This window comes from Gambusia affinis, linkage group LG23, assembly GCF_019740435.1.
Source record: "Gambusia affinis linkage group LG23, SWU_Gaff_1.0, whole genome shotgun sequence".
Classification (NCBI taxonomy): domain Eukaryota; kingdom Metazoa; phylum Chordata; class Actinopteri; order Cyprinodontiformes; family Poeciliidae; genus Gambusia; species Gambusia affinis.
In genome coordinates this window covers 12833546-12860002 of record NC_057890.1, presented here as the reverse complement: position 1 = coordinate 12860002, position 26457 = coordinate 12833546, and the positions used below count along the sequence as shown (strand labels likewise).

General features: G+C 37.1%; 2 protein-coding genes and 1 long non-coding RNA gene across 4 annotated transcripts in view; 2 read left to right on the top strand and 1 right to left on the bottom strand.

The window, feature by feature from the left end:
- Positions 1 to 3484, top strand: part of LOC122826160 — a 31106-nt gene extending 27622 nt beyond the window's left edge. For both annotated transcript variants that reach the window (XM_044107706.1, XM_044107705.1), the window contains 2 exons: positions 782 to 1386; positions 2002 to 3484. In XM_044107706.1, the coding sequence (XP_043963641.1) occupies positions 879 to 1386; positions 2002 to 2357 (864 nt within the window). In that variant the 5' untranslated portion in view covers positions 782 to 878 and the 3' untranslated portion in view covers positions 2358 to 3484. The remainder of the gene's footprint in view (positions 1 to 781; positions 1387 to 2001) is intronic.
- A 1552-nt stretch (positions 3485 to 5036) lies between these two features.
- Positions 5037 to 5925, bottom strand: LOC122826156 (leptin-B-like). The gene is made up of 3 exons (XM_044107694.1): positions 5871 to 5925; positions 5489 to 5657; positions 5037 to 5351 (listed from the first exon to the last, which is right to left on the bottom strand). The coding sequence occupies exons 2-3, from the start codon at positions 5642 to 5644 to the stop codon at positions 5037 to 5039; spliced, it is 471 nt and encodes a 156-aa protein (XP_043963629.1). The 5' UTR covers positions 5645 to 5657; positions 5871 to 5925.
- A 5789-nt stretch (positions 5926 to 11714) lies between these two features.
- The window catches only part of LOC122826153, a 34311-nt gene continuing 19568 nt past the window's right edge, over positions 11715 to 26457 (top strand). The window contains exons 1-3 of the long non-coding RNA XR_006369742.1: positions 11715 to 12763; positions 12861 to 12986; positions 20744 to 20827. This is a non-coding gene — a long non-coding RNA (uncharacterized LOC122826153). The remainder of the gene's footprint in view (positions 12764 to 12860; positions 12987 to 20743; positions 20828 to 26457) is intronic.

The window sequence follows — 26457 nt, the reverse complement described above, 5'->3', positions numbered from 1 at the left end:
CAGTCTGATTTCTTTAGTCTTGCTTAACAACTGTAATACACATTAGGTAATCACATCTTATGAGTTGTTCACATTGTTCTGCTTAAATAGCCCTTCATGCCATTAGCATACTTGTGATTTGACTTTGCAAGTATTGGGTCATGTTATTTATAGAAGTAGCGAAAGAAATTAGTAGTAATAACAATTATAATAATAGTCGTAATAGTAAAAACAAAACTAAACAAAAAATGTTAGTATGATTATGTCGATTGCTATTTTGTTACAAGTTATTGTATTTCGGGTCCAAAATTTTTCAGAGTGAAAAAGTTTTCCACATCTTTCATGGTAAAACACCCCTGTTTAATGTTATTTTAATGCTTGTTTTATTAATCCATTTTATTATAAATCCTAAGTAGATATGATGTCCCAAAATGTTATTTTTTAAATGATCTTTTAGCATATATTTAAGAGAAGACTAATTTCAGTGTTGTATTGTTTTTTTGTTTTTTCCTGTGTCAATGGAAAAGGTATTACAGCATTTGACACCAAAGTAGTGTTATAAGGTTACAGAATTTGAGACATTGTTTACATCAGTCAAAACCTCTTTTACTAAATAGTTTGACATTTTAGCAATTCATGGCTCACTTGAAGTCGAAACTATTATTCTTTCATTTTTGAGTTTATTGTGAACATGCAAAGCTCAAAGAAAAAAACAAAAACCTTAAGATATTGCAAGTCTATTCTCCCTTCCTAGACTGCAAGAATGATTTATTGTGAAATCTGACTGATCTCCTTTTTTTAGTCTTTTCAGGACTGATGCAACTACGTCTGAACCAGACAACTCAGGGAAGTTTGTAGCCAGGAGAATCTGCAATGGTATTATTTATTACTACACTCCAATGACAGCAGCTGAGCACCAGACAGTAATCCTTGCCAAAGACTCTCAGGCCACATCAACTCTGTTCCCCATCTCCTCTCCAGTGTCTTTAGAAACACCTTCCCACACAGCTGTTTCCTCCCAGATGCAGTCAGATGCTGCTTCCAATTCTCGCCCTCTTCTCCTTTTCTTCTCCTGGCTCGGTGCCCAACCTGGGGCCATAGCAAAGTACAGGGAGCTCTACCTTGATCGTGGTATGGATGTTCTCCTCATCCAGAGCAGCGTAATGCACTTTCTGTGGCCTCGATGGGGCCTCAACTATGGGTTGGAGATTTTGAATATTTTAGAGGAGCCTCCTTTCACAGGAAGGCTCATACTGGTGCATGCTTCTTCCATTGGTGGCTATACTTTCACGCAGCTGCTCACCCACATTGCTCAGCAACACAAACAACATGCTCCTCTGGCGCATAGAGTTATAGGGCACATTTATGACAGTCTAGTGGTCGGCTCTCTGGATCACATGGCAACAGGTGAGTGAGAGTGATGCACCACGATTGTACTGGAGCTCAGATTACGTTTGTGTTGTGTGTCTGAACTCTCTATAATTAATTAACTGTTGACCTACTGCCCCACCTTGTCTGAAGTACAGGATTTCCAAGTTATTTATTTTTTCCTATTTTAGGACAATAATAGCATGAAGACAGCAAACAGTCTTGTTTGTGAAAACCACACCTATTTGGTCTTTACACAACAGTTGAAGTAATACTGAGAGTAAATTTCACCCACGGTACAATTTAGAAGGATCAGATTAAAAGAGCCTGAGAACTTATCCATATAACACTTTAATTTTCATTTAAAATGTTTTAAAACAAGGGATACAATTTATTTCCATTTAAGCACTATGTATTACTCTGATGAGCTATCTAATAAAATACATTGCAGCGTGTGATTGTAGCTTGACATCATCTAAAAAAGTTCATCGTGATTAGAGCTTTTGCAAGGCACTGATTATTTATCATTATTTATTTATGTGCTGTTTTTTGTATAAGCAGCACAACTAGAAGTGGTCTACTGTCCAGTTAGTGCATGCCAATGCAGGAATAATGCAACATTACATTTTTATTAATCGTTTAATTGTTTTTCAGGGCTTGGGAAGACCTTGGTGCCACGTTTAGAGGGATTAATCAAAACCACCGCCATGCTCTACTTCAGGCTCTTTAAGTCATACACTGCAGACTTGTATGAGAACAGCATCCAGGTTTTCTACAACAGCCCAGTTACTTCTCCAGCCCTCTTCTTCTTTAGTGAAAACGATGCAATGTGCAGCCCTGCTGTCCTGGAAAAGCTGATGGACTTCTGGAGGCGGAGGGGAGTTTCTGTGGACTGCAGGAAGTGGAAGAAGTCAACACATGCCGCCCACCTGCGATGCCACCCAGAAGAGTACGTCTCCACATTGCAGCAGTTTTTGAACTCTCTGTCAGTTCCACAATCTAACATTTAAACTGTGTGGCAAATTGTAAGTTTAAAATATTTTCACAACATGCACTGCTAGTTCAAAGAGAATGCACTTTAACTATTTTCATATTATACCTCTGATTTTCTTTAAAAATGTAACTGTAAAATATTTTCTTCACCTCTAAGCCACCTTTACTTTTGTCATTGTAATTGAGGTAACATTTGAAGTATTTATGAATGTACTGTAACACTTGTTTGTCTTTCACAGTAACTATTTTATTTGTTGATAAAAGTACATACTGCACAAATTAAAAAAGTGAGCTTTACATGTGCAAATATTAATTTTTTGCATTATTTCAGACAGTAAATAGCCTTCACTTTCCTTTATGACCGTTTAGGTTACTGTGGTGAACAGATTTCATTATTTTAAACCTGTTGGTATCACCAGTGAGTAATCTGAATTGATATGAGAGGTAGAGGAGGGTTAGCTGCAGGCCATTGGTGCAACCAATGACAGAATACTAAAGGGGTTTTGTTTCAGTTTACTGAAGTGAGTCCATTTGGGCGGAGCCTATATCAACCAGTGATAAAATAGGTCAGAAATGCAATGACCAGATGTACAGAATATCAGTCCATTAGGATGAGTGTAGAGATTATGGTCTTTTGTTCAATGTAAAATGCTTCATTGAGCACAGATTCATAAAATGCACTTCTTTTTTGAGTGAAGAGAAAAGCACACAAAGCACTTTTACACTGGAAAAAAGTGTCGCAATGAATTGCATCTGAAGATTATACATTTTTCTTTAGTTGCTTTGGTTTTTTTAGGCCCATTTTGAAGCATTTAATACATGTTTGCAAGTTTATAAGACCCTCGGATTATTTAAATGACGTCACAATGTCCTGATGGCACGCTTCTTGTTTGAGCATTCTAGTCGTTGCTAATAAATTCTTTTAAAAATTTAACTCATTAAAATATTTTTTCCTCTCTCATTGTAAATATAGTATCCCAAATCTCTAGCGTCGTCTTGAAGCATGTTTATGGTTCAACCAGCACTCGGCATGATATCTTTACCTTCTGTCCTACTGTTAACTGAATCTGCAAAGTTTCACACAAAGAAGCATGTTTCTGTTTCTGTACTGAATAAATAAGTAAAGGTCAGTTTTGAGCAACAAGCCAGATGCTACAGTCGTCTCTGCTGGACATGAAGCCACATGTTGGATTTAGCATCAGATAGTGGATGCACTTGGTGATGTGACCTACTTTTGGTAAGAGAGACTCGGTGAACTACATCTCAACTTCAAAGAAGTTATTTATCCATATGAAAAACCTTTTGATGTTTAGCCTCTGTACTGCATGAGGTCACCAGTGTCTGAAAAATAGTTTTTAATTGCTCCAAACAACAAATATAAACCTTTTTTTCTCTCATTAAAAAAATTAAATAAACAAAAATACGTCATAGTTCAGGAAAATTTTAGGATATCCTGCCCCCTAGTGTTAGTTTAAGAAAGTTTCCCCACTTCTGACATTTAGCTGTAAGATGCTTACTGGAGTTTCTTGCATGTATTGCATTTTTTGCATATTATTTCAGTGAGGTCTAAGTCCCTGCTATGACTGGAAACAGGACTTGAAATGTCCTTTTTACACAACCTGTCCATGGAAAATTTATTCTAATGTTTTGGTCACTGTCATGTCACAGGGCCCAGCTCTGCTAAAAAAAAAAAAATGCATTTTTTCCAGGCGCTCTCACATTTTACAGTTGAGATTCTTTTTCTGGTAGGCTCTATTTGGTTTATGGAAATTGTCCTCTTTTATGATGTCCAAGTAACTTATTTTTCAATTCATCAGTGCAAAGAACGTTATTCCAGAAGTTGATTTTTATTGCTTATATTTTCTCTGGCAAACTTCATTCTGGCCTTCATGCCGTAGAGCAGTTAAGATGCCTGGAGCCCTTGAATATGACAGCAGTGTAAAGCCTATGTCTCTGTGATCAACACGGTTACTCATGGAATGCATGGTAATTTACCGTGACTCTATCTTTTTATTTATTCAGCTTTTGATGTTTTAAGTGTCTATGATAACTATTAGAAATCTCTGACTGTAATGAAATCAAATAGACAATAAAGTCATCCTGTAAAAGCCTTGTAAAAGGAAGACCATGTTGACGACTATTTAATAATGCATTTGTTTATTTGTCTATCACCTAACATTTACAAAACACTGAGTTTTGTGGTGGAAATAAAATGTCTCACCTCAGGGAGGCACTTTAAAGTAGCTATACTTTTAAAAACAAATCTGAAATCACCACACAAAAAAACTACTTTAACGAGCATTAAGTGCCACTTTTAACATTTGTTTTTCAGTTTTGCTTACAACAGTTTTTGCCATCACTTTCAGTAATTATCTCATTTGTAATAACATATCAATAATTCACAATCAAATCATACTCATAAATACTTTATTCAGTGTAATAATTTAAGCTATTATATGTTTTAAACAACAAATATACTTTCATGTAAACATTTTCTTCAAATAAAATAGATGTTTAGCTTAACTATTAAATAATCAACAGTCTGTAAAAAAAAAAAAACATCTATTCATAGAAAGTATAAAATCTATAAACTGTATTTTCAAATAAAAAAAAAAACAAAACATTTTTTTAGACACCACGCCGCAATGATATTGACATCATTGCAGCATATTGCATTTGAAATCCATATGCATTTGTCAGCAAACCTTAAGTTTCTCCTTATTTGAGGGAAGGTTCTCCAGGTAGTGCTGCACCTTTGCCAGTGTCACATAGTGCTGGCTGTCGGGGAACAAAAGCTCCCTGGGCTCCACACTCGGTTTGTCCTGGATGGGGCAGTCCAACATTAAGGCAAGAGAGCGCACCCTTGAGTCCAGGCTGGAAACGTCAGCTTGAATCTGACTCAGGAGATTTGTGAAGGGGCTCTGCAGCTCGTCATCTAAATGTCCAAGGTAGAGGCTGATATCGGTTAATCCATTTATGGGTGGAGTGGAGACCTCTAACTGTAGGGGCGTCTGCCACAGAGGAGAATAGAAAAATATATGAGTAAATGTTAGTTACGATGCTTTTGGTTGCTATTTCTAATGGGGTAAAGTAATTTTGTCCATAGAAACCCATTTAAAACTTCTAATGCTTGAAGCACTATTCATACCTTATTCTTTAACTTGTCTATGTGGACCAGAGTTATCTGAGCAATGTTTACTATGTTGTGTATGTTGTTTCTGATGGAGTCGGTCTTTGTTGGAAGACTTGAGCACTCAGGAGCTGCCATTAGAGAGATGAACAACAGGGCCAGAGAGATGCACATCTTGAAAAATGAACTGGAAAAAAATCATGCAAAGACGTTACAAACAATAGATTAAGTAATTAATCTCCAAAGAAACTAATGTTTTTACCTTCTTACATTTTAGTATTTAATTTTCATTGTTCTGTTTTTTTTTTGGGTGCAATTTAAATCTAGGTTAAATATAAAGTGTTTAAAATGAAATTTTTCCTGATAAAAACAGTCCCTATGGTAACATCATATTCCTTACCTTTGTTTTTCAACTTCTGATTCTCCTCCAGTGGCAATGAATGAAAGCGATAACACATCCCTTTTACAGATCTTATTTAAACAGTCAGCTTCCGTCATAAATCCTGTCTGGTCTTGCATGGATGTTTTCCCCTCCTATCTCTTCCCCTTTGGCTCAAACCTGAGTGTGACCCTGCTAGGTTAATCAGAAATTCCACACTCAAAACTTTGAGCATGAGTTTTCTTGGCATCAAAGTACTGACTCAGTTTTTCGGAACCCACACACATCCTGTGATTTTTGTTGTTTTCGTTTCTTATGTCATTGTAATTTACTGGAAAATGTGCAGATGAGGTAGGGTAGGGTAGGCTCACGTGATGCATCCGTTGTGATAAAGGTGAAATTGTACGCAACCCTGTTAAAATGTCTGTTTTTTGTGATGTAAAAAATTAGACCTTAACATACAATTTTAACACTTGTAATTTGACTTACAGGTGAAGCAAGATATTTAAAGCCGTCTGAAAAGAGACGCGACATGAAAAGGCGTCTGAAAAGAGACGCCACATGAAAAGGGGCAGTTGCGTAATTGCGAACACTTGTTAAGTAGCTGATTAAAACACCTTGTTTCATTTTAGTATTCACAGGCTCACATAACTCATCAATTATAGAAAAAAACTGATGAATGAGAAGTAAAATCCACCTGTTTGATAAGGGTTTTCCAAGGATTTACTCATCAAAGCTGACGTTTGCAGGGAGGTTACAGAAGAGCAAAAGCATCTCATTGTGCTACTGTATCAGTAGAATGGAACAAAAAATCTAAAGCAACACCACAGCATGCAGACTATTTCTACAATGGATTGGACTCCACCTGTGCAATTAATCCTTTAATGAAATGTCTTTGCTACTGTTCATTCTGACTGTTGAGGACGTTGAAGTGCAGAGTGGCTAGAGGTTGGATACTTTCTGAAGAGTTAATAGCTGCAGACCTCCAAATTTCACATGGCCTTAACATTAGCTCAAGAACATAGAGTTAGAGAGCTGGAGCCTTACTTCAGCAAGCCCAATCAAACCATTAAAATTACTGGTTTACTTGAGGGAACAGATATTAAGAACTCACGATTTGGAGCGCTAAGAGGCTCCTATCAAAGGGGACTGAGATAAAAGATTATTCAACCAGTTAGTTGTTTGTTTTGTGTATATATATTGAACTGGGTAAATGTTACATTATATATAAAAAGTTTGAAATGAATTGTCAAAGTCTGTATTTTTTTTATTTTTGGAAAAACATGACTACACTGCAGCAATGTATTAGAAAATAGAGTATTTCAGATTTTATTATGTAGAATGAGTAAATAGTATTGTGGGAACTGTAGCTCAGTGAGTGGAGTAGCGGTAAACTTGCAGCTGGAAGGTGCTGATTATTCATTTCAAAATCTTGCAGACATTATTGGTTGCAATAGTTGTCATATTTTAAAGAAAAGTGCTTCAATTTTAAAAGCACACCACAAAAGCAAAAGTGAAACTCGATTGAAAATGTGCTGACAGTTATTCTTATTTTTCCTAAGAAATATGTCTGCTTGGCAACATTTGCATGCATTCCCAATGAGATGAGCCGCTTTTTCTAACTAAACGAGATATCTGTTGTTAAGCTGGTATTGATAACACTTTAAATAGCAACTTGAAATCTAAGACAGTTAAGCATTTTGCAAGACCTGTTACAGCTCCAACTGTTGATAAGGTTAGAACATGGTGGCCATTGATCTTTTCCACATTTTCAAAGTCAGAATAATTATTTTATCATATTCGAAATTCATTTTTAATTTAGGAAAACATTTGCTCTTTGAATCCTCCATGTGAAAAGAGGCGAGCAGAAATTTCCATAAGTTCACAACTGTTTTCATGGGGGCAGGGGGACAAAAAAACATCAGACCTCCCAGACAAATACCTCTTACACAATAATTCATTTTTATGTGATGTAACAGGCACAAGGAAATACTCAGTGTGTAAAAAATGGAAACTGGGAGGAGATATTTATTGGAAGACAGGATTTAATCCATTCCAGTAAGACGACATGGCAGTGGGCCAGTTTACACTGACCCCTCATTCCCCTTGTTCAGGAAATCACTGTGGTGGGAAAAGAGTAACTGGATATGAGTCCACAAAAAGATATAATACCCACTGATGTCTGACGTGGAAAATATGTATCTTCCAAATCTTTAATGTCGCAGTCATTCTTATTTCAGTTATATAAAGTCTGTCAGTACTAAATAATGGGGCCAAACCATAATTTTCCCATCACTGTAGAGGTGGTAGTGTTTTGGGGGTTAAGTGGAGTGCCAATCCTCTTCCTCTTCCATTTTGCATTTATGTTCTTCTCCCTCCATCTTTTGAATGTCTTTAATACTGCTTCTGGATCATTCCACTTGTTACACATAACTACATTTATGAAAGCCCTACTTGGTTGTGATCTGCTTTGCCTTTCAACACTTGTCAATACTTGTTTTCCTTTAACACTGGAGTGTCAGGTATCTGATTTCTTTTCTGGAGCAGTGGGTTGACTCAGTGAGATGGACAACAATGAGTTTACATTCACATTGGGTAAGATTGCACAACTTTGCCATCAGGAGATACTGCAATTTTCCACACACACACACACACACACACACACACGCACACACACACACACACATATATATATATATATATATATATATATATATATATATATATATATATATATATAATAAATTCCCTTCTCACCCACCGCGGGTGGTGATTCTTCTTCCTCTTAGCTCGGGTCCTCTACCAGAGGCCTGGGAGCTTGAGGGTTCTGCGCAGGATCTTGGCTGTGCCTAGGACTGCACATTTCTGGACTGAGATGTCTGATGTTGTTCCTGGGATCTGTTGTAGCCACTGTTCCAGTTTGGGGGTGACTGCCCCGAGGGTCCCGATGACCACAGGCACCACTGTGGTCTTCACCTTCCAGGCCCTCTCCAGTTCCTCCCTTAGGCCCTGGTATTTCTCTGGTTTCTCATGCTCCTTTTTCCTGATGTTGCAGTCACTTGGTATTGCCACATCCACCACAACGGCTTTCCTCTGTTGTTTATCCACCACGACTATGTCTGGTTGGTTCGCCCTCACCATTTTGTCTGTCTGGATCTGGAAGTCCCACAGGATCTTAGCTCGGTCATTCTCCACTACCTTCGGGGGTGTTTCCCACTTTGTTCTTGGGGGTTCCAGTCCATATTCTGCACAGATGTTTCTGTACACTATGCCTGCCACTTGGTTGTGTCGTTCCATGTATTCTTTCCCTGCCAGTATCTTGCACCCTGCTGTTATGTGTTGGACTGCCTCAGGGGCCTCCTTGCACAACCTACACCTTGGGTCTTGTCTGGTGTGGTAGATCTGGGCCTCAATTGCTCTGGTGTTTAGGGCCTGCTCCTGGGCGGCCATGATGATGATATATATATATATATATATATATATATATATATTCTTCCAGGATACAACACATGAGTTCAAAACATTCTGAACTCATGTGCCACAGTATTTAACAATCACATGGATAAGCAAAGACAAATTAATATTTTTAATAATTATTTTCAACAGATGGGTTAAGTGAGAATAAATCCACTGTAAGAAGCAGAAATGCTTAAAAATAGTTTATTTAGCTACAAACCTCATTGAAATACATTCCTTCATGTAATATGTCTTGGTCAAATGGCTTAGTGGCAAACTAAATCAGTTTTAACCATGTGAGACTCAAAAGTACAGCATAAATGAAAAAAATTAGGAAATGTTGAGTATATAACATCATATCTTTCAATAAGAGGTCAGCATAAAGCAGATTATCATTTTCTTTTCAGGGCAGAACTTGGAAGGGAGCCAGTTTTGAGACGCTAATCACACGTTTTGCTTGATGTTACAAATTAATTTCAAGTTTTTTAGGTGTGTTCCACATGAAAACAACATAAAAAAATACATTTTTTCCAATAACCTCTCCTAAAACACAGTCATTAAAAATATCCTAATCTGCATGAAAACTCTTCAGTAGTTGTACCTAGAGTGTTTTCAATTATTGAACATTTGAAATATAAATAAAGCAACTGTTAAAGCTTTTGCACTAAACAGCAACACGTTCATTTCTGTCATATAATTGAATCAAACAATATAAAACACAAATTTGAATAAAATGACATCATTAAGGTAAAAGTGAGTAAACCAGGCAGTAACTGGCAGCTTTAGAGCTAGCAATCTCGCATTTCATTCAGATGCAACACCAACATTATAGCTTTGGAACAAAATACATCGCAGTGAGGAAAAAATAATAAATATTTTGATAAACAGACCTTTACTATATGTTTCCAGGTGGCATTTTTAACGTTCACATTTTCATGGTTGCAGTACCAAATAAATCCTCTGGAGGGCTATATTCACTCAGAGATTGACAGAGGGTTTTCTCGCAAAACTGTCTCTGCCCTCCATAGCATCCCTCCCCCCTTCTTATGATTTTTTTTTCTTCCACCGTTTAGAATATCTCACTGCTTTAACCAAAGGCCTTGAGGCATCTGGGAAATTTACTTTGGATTTCTGTGCATCTCAAGCAAGTCTGAGGTGTTACCTGGAGTCTGCGATCTCGCTTGTAATTAGATTAATTCTCAGCTATGTCTATTTCTTCTTTATTAGTAACACACTCAAAATCTTTTGGAAACTAGAAAGGCTTTATTGTGGCAACTATTTTGTGAAATAAGAAGCCATTGATAAAGAAAAAATGATATTCAGCAAAACTAGGAGACAAAATAAGTAGAGAGAAACCTCTGTCTTTTGCCTGTGGTAACAAAATCAATTTTCTCTGTTACAAGAGGAGGAAGAGCAAAAGTGCATCCACACCCCACGTTTCTATCTGATGACATGGATGAGTCATTGCCCTATTTCCTGGGGCGATGTGTGACACACAAAAAGAGGGTGTGTGTTTAGACTGGGAATATCCAGCTCCAGTTGGAAGAACTTGTTTGGCTATTGGTGGCTGCAGGCACCCAGACATGACGCAAAAAAAATTCCACCTGCACCTGGTCTGTTCTGTCTCATTCAGAAAGAGGGTGCTTATTGTATTTTTTTGTAAGGGAAATTGGGAGTTTCTGTTTTTAACGTAAGATTCGATGTCTTGTAAGGTGTGTGAAGATTTCTCTTAAAGGTGCTTGATTTAATAGAAAGGCTCAAATAAAAATAGAATCAAATGATGTAAACATATAAAGAGAGAAAGCATTGCCATGACGAGGGCCAGCTGATCTTTGTAATATAACCCATTTTCTGTTCCTAATTGTGTTTCCTGTAAAAGAATACTGTTGCTGCTTGTGTGCAGTGTTTATACAGAGCATGTTAATGCTCTGTGAGCAATGACGTCACAAAGTCTTTGTCAAAGCACAAAAAGCGCCTGTGGTTTTGATGTACATAAACTCCACTGTCAAGGCTCATGGCTTTGGATAAATAATCGCATTAATGTAACACATAGTACATCAAAGGCTTCAAGCAACTCGTCCATTTTCCCTCCGCTGTTTCATTCACTGCATGCATCCTGTTTGTGGGCTTTTGAAAGGGGGGCTTCTGTTAATAATTTGCCATGGATTTGAGGCTGTAGTGTGTATTTTAGAAAGAGAAAGAAGTCACAGTGACTTTTTGATCTGAATCAAATAGACTGGATACTAAAAATGTGGACCACATGCATTTAAATACATTTAAATTTATTTAAATGCATTAAACCAATTTTAATGTAGTCTCTAAATCAGGGGTGGCCACTCCTGGTCCTCGAGAGCTGGTGTCCTTTAACTCTTAGATGTCTCCCTGGTCCAACACACTTGAATCCAACAGCTGAATCACCTCCTAAGGGCAGTCAAGTTGTCCAGAGTCCTGCTAATGACCTCATTATTTGACTCAGGTGTGTTGAAGTAGAGACACAGCTAAAAGTTGCAGGAGACCGGCCCTCGACGCCTGGAGAGGCCCACCCTTGCTCTAAATCAGTGTTTCTCAATTCCAGTCCTCAGGCCCCCCCTCCCCTGCATGTTTTAGGTGTTTCCCTTCTGCCACACACCTGGATTGAATATGTGGGTGATTAACAGGCTTCTGCAGCACTTGATGGTCATGCAGTCGTTTGAATCAGCTGCTCTGGAGTAGAGGTACATCTAAAACATGCAGAGCAGGGGGGCCTGAGGACTGGAATTGAGAAGCGCTGCTCTGAATGGACAGTGTTTCAAATATTTGCACCATAATAAACAACCAAGGAAAATGATCCAGAGTAATGTCTGAAAAAACAAACAAACAAAAAAAAAAAACCTCTAATCTCTAAAAAATCTCTAAATCACCCAATGTGAAACTAGTTGCCTTTTAGATCTTAATATCTGCTTGGATTCTTTTCAGTGAAATTCCTCTCGTGTTAGTTTCTCTAGATCACAGGTGTCAAACTCCAGTCCTCGAGGGCAGCTGTCCTGCAGTTTTTAGATGTGCCACAGGTACAAAAAAGAATGAAATGGCTTAATTACCTCCTCCTGGTGTAGATCAGTTCTCCAGAGCCTTGCTAAGGACCTAATTATTCTATTCAGGTGTGGTGCAGCAGAGGCACATCTAAAAGTTGCAGGACAGCGGCCCTCAAGGACTGAAGTTTGACAGCCCTGGTCTAGATAGTGAATCTTCAGCCGTATTTTAATTACACATTTCAAATTTACCATATTATATTATATTATTTACCATATCATATGCTTACCAAAAGCCACACCCTCTTTCATCTAGTCTTTTTTTTTTAAGAATAAACAGCTTCCTCACACCAAAAGAATCTGAGATGGAATGAGATAAGTGATGATTCATCAGTGAGGGAGAAGGATGTCTGTTTCAGATGCCAGTATCCACTGCAGATACTTTTTGGGGTAAGGGCTTCCTGGATACTGGCTTTGGAACAGCAAGCCCAGACCGCAAAAAGACCCACAAAGGACAAATGTTTGAGATTTCTGTTCTGTTTTCCAGAGGCAGTGTCCTTAGAATCTGGTGGGAAGAAGAGAAACGTTGAATAAATCTGCAGCGACTTATAAGACAGGTGGACTTCAGCAATCAAGACTCACTTATCCTTCATGAATCAATAAGCACATTCAGGTAATGCATGTACTTTGCACAAAAGAGGCATTACTTCTCAGGTCAAATCAAGTTTGAAATGGAACACAAAACTTAATGGTCATATTCCTCAAAGCTTCTTGCCTCTACTTTCTCAGACTAAACATAATACGGTGCATAAAACAGACTTTTATATATTTATAGATACATTTTATGTCTTCTGGAGAATGTCTCTGATTTCCTGTTGAATACCACAGAATGAACTTGTTTTGTTAATATGTGATTTAAGAAATGAACTTAAATCAAATGTTCTTTTTTTGATGTGTACACATAAAAATACAGTTTATGTCTAAAAGCTGTTAACTATTCCACTTTTTCAGATTTCAAAGTAGAGGGTGAATGGATCAAATGTTGTGATGTGAGACTTTGTTTATGGAGAAGTCTTCTATTTTGTTCTGCTCTACATAAGTCAGCATCTTGACTGATGTGACATTGTTGTTTTATTTTTGTGTGCAGTCACCAAACGGAACACTATTTTGTTATTTTTTGATGTGTCCAATAGATTCTGTGCTGCTGTGGAAGAAAACCGAGATTCGTTTCGAAAGCTGAGATCACACTGAAGCACTGCAAAACATTATCAATGTCCTCCACAGCAGCACACATTCTCTCTATCATTTTTTCACTAATAAAATAGATGAAAACAGACACTGCCAACCTACAACAGGAAAACTAAAATTGAACAAAAACCAGAATTTGCATAAAATGTTAAATGTTTGGGACTTTGGTGTCGTCCATGCAGTCAAACAACCATTTTGTTTTCTGTTGAATCTTTAGCCACCAAGATACGAGCAACATCTTTGAATCATGGTTTTTTTCTAAAGATGACACCAGCAGCACGTAGTTCCTGCTGACAAATAAATTGTGTGGAAAGCTCATATCTCTACAGTTAAGATCTTCACTGTAAAGAAAGAATTTGAGGACTAGACTGGCGAGTCTTGTGGCAGTTTTATTAAAGCTCATGCGACATGTTTTATTCTGCTAATTGCTAATCTGAAGTGAACTGCATTTACTGATTCGGCAACTGCTTTGCTTATTCTGGAAGAAATTGCAGAGACAGATAAAGATTTGCTCTAAACTCCCCCGATTGTCTTTAAAACGCAACTATTTTTAGAAGCGGTAGATTAAATTAAAGATTTAGAGGAATGCATTTATACAAACAAAAAACACACACATAACTCGCACATCTCATTACTTTATAGTAGCATTTTCCAGATTTACTAAAGGTTTTTTTAAGAATGAAAGTCAAACTTCAGCTTTACAACAACCATCACAACACAAGCAACATACCTGAACATGTTGCTACAAATCCCCAATATAACTACTGTTAACACATTTTTCTGAAAATGTTTAGGCGCAACCCCACATCCTGAAATACATCGGCTGGTTTTTGCTACTAATGGAAAAATCACAATGGCTTACACTTTGTCGCATCTTTCAAAATTTCAAATTAAACATTTAATCTAAGCAATATGTTAGAAATGCTTCTTTTATACTATTACCGTAACATGCTGTTATATTTTTGATTTAATTAAATTTAATAAAACTGTGCCCTTATTTTTGTCCTATAAGTTATATACCTCACTTTTTTTTTCTTTGATAATTTCAATGACTTTCAAAACATGACGTAAAAGAAGACTCCTTATTTCAATCATTCTCTTATTGTACAAAATAAATTTCCTACCCTTTATGACCTCTCATGTAGAGGTCATCACACTAAAGTGGGCTGTTTTAGTCTTGGCTACCTATGAAAAACGGTCTGAATTACTTGGATTAATTCAAGGTGTTTGTCCAGAATAAGAAAACAAAGGCCTTAACTGAGAAGGCCAATACACTGAATATGCATAACTGGTTTATGAAGATGGGTTTAAAAGAGGTCTGATAATGAAGGTGGTGTTTATTGAGGATGTACACAGCCACATCTGGAGGGGCCTTTGGATGGATGTGGACAATTTGTTCACACACCACATTCTTACCACACCACATTCATATATAGGAGAAGAAAAGAGTCAGAAAACTGTTTCATATTCATTTTTTAAATTATTACAATCATTCTGTCATCCTCATTATTGCTACTATTGATTCTTACAACCAGTGCATTCTAAGTGCACAGTTTTAGGTACATCCTTACATCAAACAATGATTAGGAAATAAAAGGGAGAGTACTCTCCATGGTCCAAAAATACTCTGAGCTGTCCAAGGTGCTGAAACCAGCTCCGTCTGCGAGGTAAACGCCCTGCACTTAGAACCCAGTTTAGATAAAAAAGCATAAATTCAGAAAATAAGGTGTATGCAGTCAAACTGGTGAAAAAGGAAAACCCACCAAAAATGTTAAAATACATACATAAATAAAACCCATACGTGTTCAGTCGTTCCTGTTCTGAGCTTAAAGGCGCTAAACATAGGCCACGATTGGATTCCTTTCCCACAAATTGACACTTGTTGCCGAAACGCGTTGATATCCGCAAAGTGGGCAAGTTTGTGCGTGCACTCGATGTAATGTCAGCCTTTCTATGGGAAAAGAAGTACCGCAACTTCAAACGCGCACGACTGCACCCCCTTACCCCCCTTTGCCATCATAATCACACGCACACACACACGCACACGCACGCACACACAACTACACACACACACACACACACACACATGCACGCACACACACAGACACACGCACACAGAGAGACGGAGAGAGACGCATGAAAAGTAGCCTTTTGGTAAATGACGATCACCAATCTCAGTTTCTCCCTGAAATAATCCTGAATCTTTGATGATTTTCCTGTCTGAGGCGATGCAACACATTAGATTATTGGCATCTCAATTAGACGGCAGAGCAGAGTGTTCCTTTCTCTTTCACAAATTACAGTGAGTGGTCAAAGAAGAGCAGTTGCAGATAGCCTATAGTGGAGATGTTTCTCCCCTCGGAGTGATGCTGTAAACATAGCCGGTATATATCGACGGACGCGGAGTTGGTGTTGCTTCCGAGCAGCAAGGTTGTGGACTAGATGGAGCACGTCTACAGAAGCGCGTTAATCACGAAGAATTGCAATCAACTCGCTGGAAGTCAACACTTTCGCTCTAATCTGTTTTTTTTTTTTTTTGTCTCTGTCTCTCTTCTTCTTCTTCTTCTTCTTCACATCAATACGTCTCTCTGGTGGCCACTCACGCTCTAACGTTAAAACTCGGGGATACATTTCTCAATGGTATACGATGAACTGTAGAACGGAAAACAGAACGGCGGCTTGTTGTTTTTACTCACTTCAGCGACAAACAAATCATGTAATAATAATAATAATAATGAAGAATAGACTCACCCAGTTGTCACCGATGCGAGGCAGCGTGCATCATGCCCCCGACCCCCATTTTCCCCTCCAATAATCCCTGAGAATTTGGACGGCACCCATTGATATGCAGCAGTAGGGTCCCCTCAGCACCACCACCGCCACCCCTCCACCTCCACCCTCTCCCCCGCCCTCAATCATTTCTCTTCCCAGACGTCAGTTGCATCGGTTCCCATTCATTTCGCTCCGTATTTGTTCACTTTCTTCATCTGTGCGTTTTGCCAGTCCTAATCTGTTTATATGGTCCCGCTTCTGCCCCGTCTCTGGAAAATGCTGCAAAACCTCTAATGGAAGCCACTCAATTCCTCCAGTCTGCTTCTTGCTGGTGACCTGCATTGACGTCATTGCGTCATTAGGTTTCCCCTGGAAACACGGGAGAGCCAAAAATAGAAACACATTAATTCAAACCCCAGGCTGGGGTAAGGAGGTTTGGGGTAAGGGGGTAGATGAGGGCTGGATTTGGCGACTATTTATTTCTATCAATCTTTAATCTGACCCTCTCATCCCCGCGGGAAACACACACGCACATTTACTGGGTCCTTAGCTCGTTTTTCCTCAGTAGTTTTCTATTCTTAAACAAAGAATTACATATCTAGTTTTGGTATTTTAGAATCACCAGTTTTACAAACTGCATCAAATAATTAATCCCAAATACAGTTTTAGGTTGTTTTATTAAATAATAACGTCATTTGTACTGTTATTCATTCGTTTGGGAGAGTTGAGTAAATTGCACAAACATCAGATTTGAACACAAATCCATAATTGTGATAACATTCGGATAAATACATTATGAAGACTTTTGGGGAACTATGTCCATTCTTTCATGCATTGGCCAAGTACAAACCTAAAAACTTAAACAAATATATTTTAAGGCTTGCATTGTTTTTATGGTTGTTGTCCTACTGGTTGGTAAATCCTCACTCAAGTATTTTGGACCCTACGGTAGGTTTTCTTCAAAATGATCCTGTATTTTATTTCATTTCAAATCCATTCAATTCAAAAATACTTTGTCAATCCCAAATGGAAATTAAAAGTTGTTGTAACTCATTTTAACCAAGGTTCTTCAAAGAGTTGTCGATGCTGATGGGTGAAGGCAGGAAGGATCTCCTATAGCAGTCTGTATTACAGAAAGTCTTAAGAGGCCTCTGACTGAAGACACTTTGGTTGTAAAGCAGTCTCGGAAAGAAATGCAAGGTTGGCATTCAATTTTACATTCAACTTTTTCTAGTTAAACTTCCTCCCTATAGGTTCCTTGGATAAAAGGTACACAAATAGATAGTCCTTTCAACAAGTTCTGAGACTTTGATGTGCAGATCCCACAACTCCACTCCAGCACAATTTTAGATGAACTCTTCCTCACAAAGGAAGCTAATTTCAACCACCTTAATCTAGTATCTAATTCTTTCAGCCATGATCCAGACATCAGGACCAATGGTGAGGGACAAAACATGGTGAGTCCAGTAAATATAGAGCTCTGTTTCTAGGCTGAGTAATTTCTTCAGCACAACTTCACTGTCTCTGTAGTGAACCCAATTTATCTATCCATACATCTCTAAGCTCTCACCAGCTTGCTTGTCTGTGCTGAAGAAAGTATTCCTACTACATGATGATGCCATCACTCACAGGATGGTGTGTTCAGAGAATAATAAGCCATATTTATACCATGTAGACAAATCCATTCATTTGTGGAATAGACTAAAAACCCATCCTTCACTCTACGGAGGGACTGTTCAAGACTATGGTTGTAATATCTCTAAATGTGGAGGAGCACAAGACACATGCATACCTTCTGAAGTCATGTCTATTTTCTCAACCATTTTGATCTCTTGAAAGAGCGGTTGCACCTTGTCTTGGGGATTTTTGAATCCAGCTGATAGAATTCTTGCGCCTTTCCCCTTGCATCCTTATATTATTTTACAACACTTCCAAGATAAATAGCAATGCCTACTTTTTGTTGTGTTGTTTCTTATCAAATCAAATGAATTGATTACAGAATAAATTCCTGAAATTAATGTTGCTTTAAAATGAAAAACATAGATTGCCTCGGATGCACAGTTTAATTAAATTAAATTTTTTTGCACATCTGTGTAACCAAAAACCTGGTTGTTGTACTTTGTTCTCTTAAGCTATGAGCTATTTTGATACCAGAAGTAGTTTTATATCCTTACTGAAGAATAGTATACCCATAACATGATGCTGCCACCACCATTCTGCACACAATGGATGGAATGTTCAGTGTGATAGTTAGTATGTAACAAAATGAGTTAAAGTATTTTAATGTTGTGTTAAGCAGTGTAGCTACCTGAATATTTTCTTGACCCTTCTAAGTTTCACAAAATAGCTAGAAATGTCCTTGTCTTGTGGATTTATGAAAAATACTTCTGAAAATAATTAAAATGACTATCGGCTTTTCATTTTGTTTAGTTTTGTGTTTGTCTTTATGTCCTGAGTTAACATAATTGGGAGATTTCAAGGTTCATAAACTCTCCCTGGTCCACACATTTTTAAATTTTTTTTTTGCTTGAGGCTTTTTATTTGACAAAGTGGACAGAAAAGGAGGATGTAACAGAGTAGAGTAAGAGAAAGGGAAAACAGTCGGCAAATGACAACAAACTGTGACTCAATGTGACGGCCGTGTACGTGGGTCGTACACTTTATCCTGGCACCACCGCCGCACCCTTAAACATTTTATTATATTTTGTCTTTTGTCTGATCATGTCGCTTAGAAATCTTGTTGAACTTTATGGGTTTTTTTTTTCTAAATAACATATGTGAAGAACATTCTTTGTTGGTATACTAAAATTTCTTACTTTTGTTGGTGCTTTTTAATCTCTTGTTAAAAAAGAAAAGAAAACTGAGTTGTGTGTACCTTGATGTCAAAAATAATAAGGAATTAAACATTCTACAAATGCCTGAGTACATAGCAAACATGCAGTTGGTTTTTACCAAAGCAGTAGAAGTATTTAGATGAGGTATATTACATTTGAGAAGCAAACATATGGCATAAAGCTAAAATAATGTCAATGGACAATGTAAACATTTACAATGTGTACTATGCTAGGCTATAGCCTACAGACCATTTCAGTAAATTACAGTACTACTGAAAAGCCAATTTATTTTAGGAACAGAAACTTGACTAAGTGAAATAATTTAATGACTCACGTGTGGACGTTTGATAGCCTTTATTTCTGTTAATTATTTAATTTAATATCTGCTTCTCTGAATTTTGGAAATAAAGTGTAAAGTTCTTTGATTATTTTATTTAATGTCTCAAGAAATATTGCGCCTCTTGACATGCGAGATTAATCACACTATAAACGAATTGCTCTGTTTTGTGCTTAACCCAAAACAGATAAAATATATTTTATGATGTATTTTTTTTTAAATAATTTGTTTTAGTTACAAAGAATCCCAGAGGAAAAATAAATAAATATTTTTATGTTTATAAAGATATTTATGTTTATAAACACCTTTATAAATATGATATTTATAAAAGAATGTGTCTTATGTTATAAGATATTTATTCTTTTATTTTTCATATGAAGCTTAGAAATTTAGAAAGACTATACACTATATGTATTCTGTTGAATTCATTCATTGTTCTTTCATTCATGTAGTTTTCCTCTTAATCCATTCACATATCCGGACAGTCAAGCCACCTTTGAGTAGACGGGCTGGTTTAATCCCCTGAGCTTAATTTATCCACTCTAATGTTTGAGATCAAGTGAAATACCGCACTTCCTCCCGGCCCTTTCTTCTGGCGCCACCAACGGCAAATGACGGACGCACGTCGTGGTCGGCCGCGTATAGTCGCTGGTCTCGTGAGACGTAGCTGTCGGAACACGCCTGCTGACGCAACGAGGGCTTACGTTGAATGCATGACGGAAAAATATCAACATGGTGTTAATGCAAAAAAGATTTCGAAGTGATTATTCCTCTGTGTTTTAACAAATAAAAGTGATTTTGGAAAGTTTCTTTTATTTATGTTTCCGCCCCCCTCATTAATCTTACGTCAGGGCGCTCCACCACACGACTACGACAGGTGGGCGTCAAATTAAGCAACTTTTCTAATGAGAAACTGCTGGCCACGTGTGTGATAGATGGTCGTAGTCAAAACACAGTTGGATTTTGTACTTTTTTTTCAACGTCAGGTTTTTCTTTATATCGTTTTTCTATATTTATTTCACCACAAGTTCACTGTAAGTTGATGCGAAGCGTTGTGACTCGGTACCAGCCGGTGTCATCCGAACTGTCGCTAGTCAGACACTGTTTTTAACCTGCTTGAAATGTGTATCAAATATTTTTTGGTGTTTATTTTAAAGCTTTGTCATTTTAGATAACACTTTTTTGATGTTAGGAGTGAGCAAAAGAGTTCTGAAGTTATGTTCTCTTCTACTTGTTTAGGTGATGCTTCAGTCTTTTGCCAAACTAGTGGGAATCCTGGACTCACGTAAAAAAGGGTATACATCCAGGTCAAAGATGTTTCAGGTATGAAGGTGTGTGTGTACATGTACAATATCCATTTGAGTGTTTTTGAATATTCTTCCTTTCCCTGTGAATGTTTCTCGTACTTTTTTTCTGGGCTAGACTTTCTCATTTTACAAGTTGTACACTTTTTCTATTGGGGGAAAGTCCATGTTGTGTTTCTGCATTTTTCAAGCAGATTTTAGGGGGTTAACATTTTTTTTCCATAGCTAGAATGACCTAAAACGTCTTGCACACATTGAGAACTTGTGGACTTGTAAAACAATATGCACTCCTGCAGATTAGAGCTCCTTCCAGTATATAAATTAACGTTTAAACGCTCGGGGATTCTAGCTTTGCTGCTTTTGAAAGCTTTTCCCCTTAGACTTTTAAATGTAAAATCTTCCTTGTAGTTATTTTTTGTGAACCTAAAAACTACTTGGCTATTTTCCCCACGTTTTTAGTTATGCAGTATTTATCAAATTTGATTTGTGATTCAAATTTTGAGAGGAATTGGTCATTAGTTTTCTCCCTCTGTATACCAGTCACAGGAACAATTACAATATCCCTTTGTGCTTATTTTACTGTGTGGCTGATGAGATTAGACGCAATATTTTGTTGTGGCTATTTATCAGTGTGGGCTGTCAACATTTTTAACAAATGAATGTAGTAGTGCATTTCATTGTGTGTTTTATAGCATTTCTTTAGCTACCCATTGCATCGCTTCTATACGTTAAATTTTGAACTCTTTAATAACTTATTTATTTATACCTTTTTCCATTAAATTTCTTTTGCCATGACTAAAATTAGATTAATCTGAATGTCAACCTATTAGTATAAATTTAGGTATGATGCTAAATAGCTCCACAAGGAATAGCACCAAAGGAATGAAACAAACCTTTCTATCTCAATGTTTATTTTATTGATACTGCTATTGCTCAAACAACAGTTTTAAATGTATGTTTTTGAATAACCATTACTTTTTCTGTCTGTAATGTTTCAAACCTGGCTAAATACAGAAAAATTCCCTTTACTACTCTATGCTCATTTGCGACGTGAAGCTGACTAGCATCACACGTCTCCAAGGAAGTTTAACTATTGTCCAATAAATCCACAATTGGAGCCATTCTAACAGTCTGTATTCAGAATACTTACTTTGCAAAGTTCATTTTTTTAGTGGGAGGATACAATCTTGGATTTGGTGTCAAAAATAAATCACTGTTCATGAGAAGGCACAGTTCATTGTAACTCTAGTCCAACCTTTAATTATTATTTTTTTAAAGCTAAACTCTTGAAATCTGAAGTTAAAGGCTATAAAGCCTTTTTAGCAAAGGACTATTAAAAAGCAAGCATGAACGACTAACTTTTTATGTATTCTTTAATGCTAAACAAGCATTTCTGCAATTAATGCTGCAACAGTAATTGTAGGTGAGTGTATCCAATAGCTTTAAGGACAGGAAATGTTTGCATAGTCTTTTCAAACTTGCTAGAACTTGAGCAGATTGAATAAACTGTCCCTGTGAACATTAAGTTTAAAATCTTACTTTCTTTTTTATTGTATTCAGGCCTGACCTTTAGCTGGGCGATGCTAATGAAAATATGATTTACTATACTCCACTTTTATTACCCTTGGCTGTATGTGGAGCCGCTTTCAGCCTTATACATTTTCTTGTAGGATTTTAACTTAGTTCTACCCATTTCCCTACAAATTATGATAAAATGTCCCATCTCTTCTGATACTGAGCATTCCTACAGTATGATCCTGCCATGTTTTGTAGTGGGGATGGAGTGTAATTAAGTTTAAAAAATGCGAGTTAAAACCTACAGTGTTTCAAGGTACTGCGGATTTCAGTCTATTTTCTTCACCTTTTTAGAAATATTCATTAGGCCTAATAAACATTTCTTGAAAAACAAACACTTAGAATCCACATTGTTTCAAAAAGAAAAACAAAGTACTTCTTTTACAACTTAAGCTGTTATTTCTAAATCAGACTTTTGTATTAAGCACAAACCTGACATAAAATGTTTTGCATTTTTAAAAATTAGTTCTGCTGAAATTTTGCCATATAAAGTTTAATTTTTGGCCTAACAGATGTGAAGATAATGTAAGGACATTTTGTAAGTTGCAATAAACACACCACTTGAAATGGATATGTTTATATCAAGGATGAAAACTCTTAATCTATTAGTTTCTTCCAACCTCCTCCTATTGGTTCTGTAAGTATTAAAGTGCTGGTGTAGCTTCTCAGTCACCCAGGACATCCTAAGAGCTTAAGAAAAAGGCAGTTGGATTTGTTTCTTGAAGAGGCTTCACCTTTCATTAGAGAGCACTGATTAAGCCCTTTGCAGAACAGGTGAAACCTCTTCAAGAAACAAGACAAGTGCAGTTTCCTTCCACAAAAGCTCTTAGTAAATACCTAAGCTCTCATTACTCATCTTCTCACATCTTATGGTTCCTTGCACTAGAAATCCCTTCTTTTATTTCTTTGCTTTTTACACAAGTTACTGTACTGGGTTGATTATGTTCAGGTTTACCTTTGCTACATATTTGAGAGGCTTAAAGATGATGAGAAAAATAAAGGCATGAAAAAATCTAATATTGTGAAAGTCCTGGAGCTGATGCCTAATATATCTGGAAAGACTGAGAAAACGTTTTCTTGTGGTTGCCTAACCACAGCCAGTGATCCAAGGAGCAACCAACTTCACTACAATGTACTGCACTAACAGCTGATGCCATCTGCTGGCTAAAATGATAAACTACAGAGATGATCAGTCTTATCTAACTCAGTAATTTATTTTCAAGCATTTTCAATGGTATGATAATCACCTCTTATCTCCAGTTTGCTATCACCAGTCTTCTTCAGCCCAATTTTGGTGCCTCTCAATTAATTGATTTCAAAAAGATTAGGCAAACGGTGTGATTCATAACCTACTTACAGAACCTGTGTGTCCCCAGTTTACATCTGAATTACATTTTAACTGATGGTGGCATGCAACCTTTCCTATGAAGGCAGCTTTTAACAATCTTATATCAAATAGTGTGCAAATGAAGCACACTTTGCTCAAAAGTATTATGAAACGATGTCTAGTCCCTCTGTAATTCAAACTCGAATCCCAGTTATTGCGTTTGTGAATGAATGAGCCTTCGTGCCCTTTGGTATTATTGCCTCTTTGGAATTTAAATATATGCAAAGATCAAAGCATCACTTCAGGAGGCTGAGGTGGTGCAATAAGCAGAAACCCCTCAACTGTCTCTTAGCAGTCCCTCTTCTACTGTACCTCTGCTGATGTCTTCTTTGCACAGTACAGCATCAAGCGTTTATGAACATCCACCAGGGGGCAGAAGTGCTCAGGAATGTAATTTATATATATTTTTAATCCTGCTCTGGCTTCCGAATCACTTTTCCTCAGCAGTTTGTCTGCTAAGACACTGCAGCCTGACATGCATACATATAAAATAAAGTAACTGCCGATTTATTCTGAAAGATAGGTGAATATTAATCTTTGGGGGAGCTAAAGTCTTTACATGCACTTTTAGAATGTCTGTACAAGGTTCATTATGTCATCCGTAACCTCGAATGAGATTGCATTTTCTCTTGAGCTTAAATGCAGATCCTCATTATGCTTGCTCATAGCCCCAAAGTGTCTTCACAAGGTCATAACCTCTGTTCCTGCACCACTGCTGCACTGCATTGTCCAGGTACAGTTGCTTCACACACATTCACAGTAACACATCTGCCAGCTCCATGTTTATACCAGCTTGTTAATGACTATTATAAATTTTACAAGAAGGCAATCAAAGTCTTATCTGGTGGCTGCAGTAGACATGTTTCATAACACTTGAAATACGTCAGTAGTCTAACTTTTTCACACTGGTGGCACTCACATTTATTAATCTGTGGATGATTTAGTTGTAGCCTTTTTAAAAGAAAAAAAAATTGTACAGTCTGTGCTCATTTTCCTGCTCTGTATATTTTTAGTCTTTGATAGACAGTGGAAATTTTGGAACCTAGTTAAATGGATTTGTGCCATATTGATGTGGCATGACGATGAATTTCAGATGTATACTTCTTACACAAATGTGATGGAGTAAAAATTTAATATGCTACATTTGCATAATATGGTTGCATCTGCAAGCTTTTTGGTCATTGGTTCTGAATTTTCTATTTGAGGCTGCAAGTCTGATCTTACAAGGCAAGAGTAAGAATTAGGTAATTGCATGCAGCTTTGTCAGTTGGGTAAACAAGAAATGGCTAAACTCTAAACAAGTTGCATAGACAATATATAAATTAAGTAAGAAAGGTAGACTGGACAGCATGTTGCTCAAATCTCCTAGTTTGTGTGTGCAGATCAGAGCCAGAGCAAAGGACCTTAAGGACCTGGAAAAGGGGATTGGATGCTTATGGTGCAGAACTCTATCTTCAAGGCTCTCTGCCCTAAACTTTTTCAGTTTTATCGTTAATTATTTCTTACTAATTGCCAGGATTAAATAAGAGTGAGAGAGAAAGGGCACTCAATGTCTCGGGAGCATTAGACCAATCTTTCTGTGTGCGTGCGTGTGTGTGTGTGTGTGTGTGTGTATACCCCCTCTTACCCACACATGCATATTTTTTGTGTACTTTATAAGGTACAGAAAAAGAGGAAGAAGGTGAGATTGGACATTTTCTGTCAGCAACGTTAACACTTTTTAGTTGATTGTGCTTATTGAAGCATCAAACTTCTTGTATTACATTTGAGATGACTCATATAGCCGAACAATGTCCTTGAGCAATGCAAAACCTTGAAGGTTGGGTTCTTTTTCTTGCTGATTTCCTAGACAGTTTTTCTATGAAAGTTTTTTTTTCTGTGAACCATGAATCAGAAACACACAAGTTATTTTCACCTGCATTAAATTGTCAGTCCAATGGCTGGACTTCTACAGCTCCAATTATTAGACTTATTATCCCGGCAAAGTTTTGATATAAATGTATAAAATGTATAAATAAATATATAAATGTATAAAAAAACAAAAACACTTTTCAATTGTATTGCTGCTCTTGTATGAAAGCATTTATATGGCCAATTTTCATTTGGGGTGAAAATTTAATCTTTGTCTAATGGTATTCACTCCGGGAGTGGTGAAAGATGTTAAGTAAAAAAAAAAAAAATACCCACAGTTTAGTTCTACACTTGCTTTTTTTTTAGGGGATCTTGTGGGCAATCTTCAAATTTTTTATTTATTTATTTTTATTTTTTGCAGAGTCTTTGAGCTGCACAGATAAATCACTTTTAAATATTCTTTTGCTCAGTATTTCTAACTTTTTCCGACTTTTCAAATGCTTTATTTCTACTCTTTAAGAATGGCAATTCACCGATTTACAAGAAGTGACTCCAGTGCATGTCTGCACCCGTGACTGGATGAGTTTCTTCGCTACACTGTAAAAGTGTCCAATCATACTGCGATCAAATCACCTTCACATTATCTGTCTTCCAGTGAGCTAGGTTTTATTTCTCTTCAGCTGATAATAAAAGCTCTTGTTGACAGCATAGACCAGCTCATCCATCTGGCTCCAGAGCTGATCCTGTGGCTTCTGTTAATTTTTGTTGTGATGGATGAACCTCTATTACTCCTTCACATCAAAATGGACACGTCACTTTATATCTTCATCGCATGT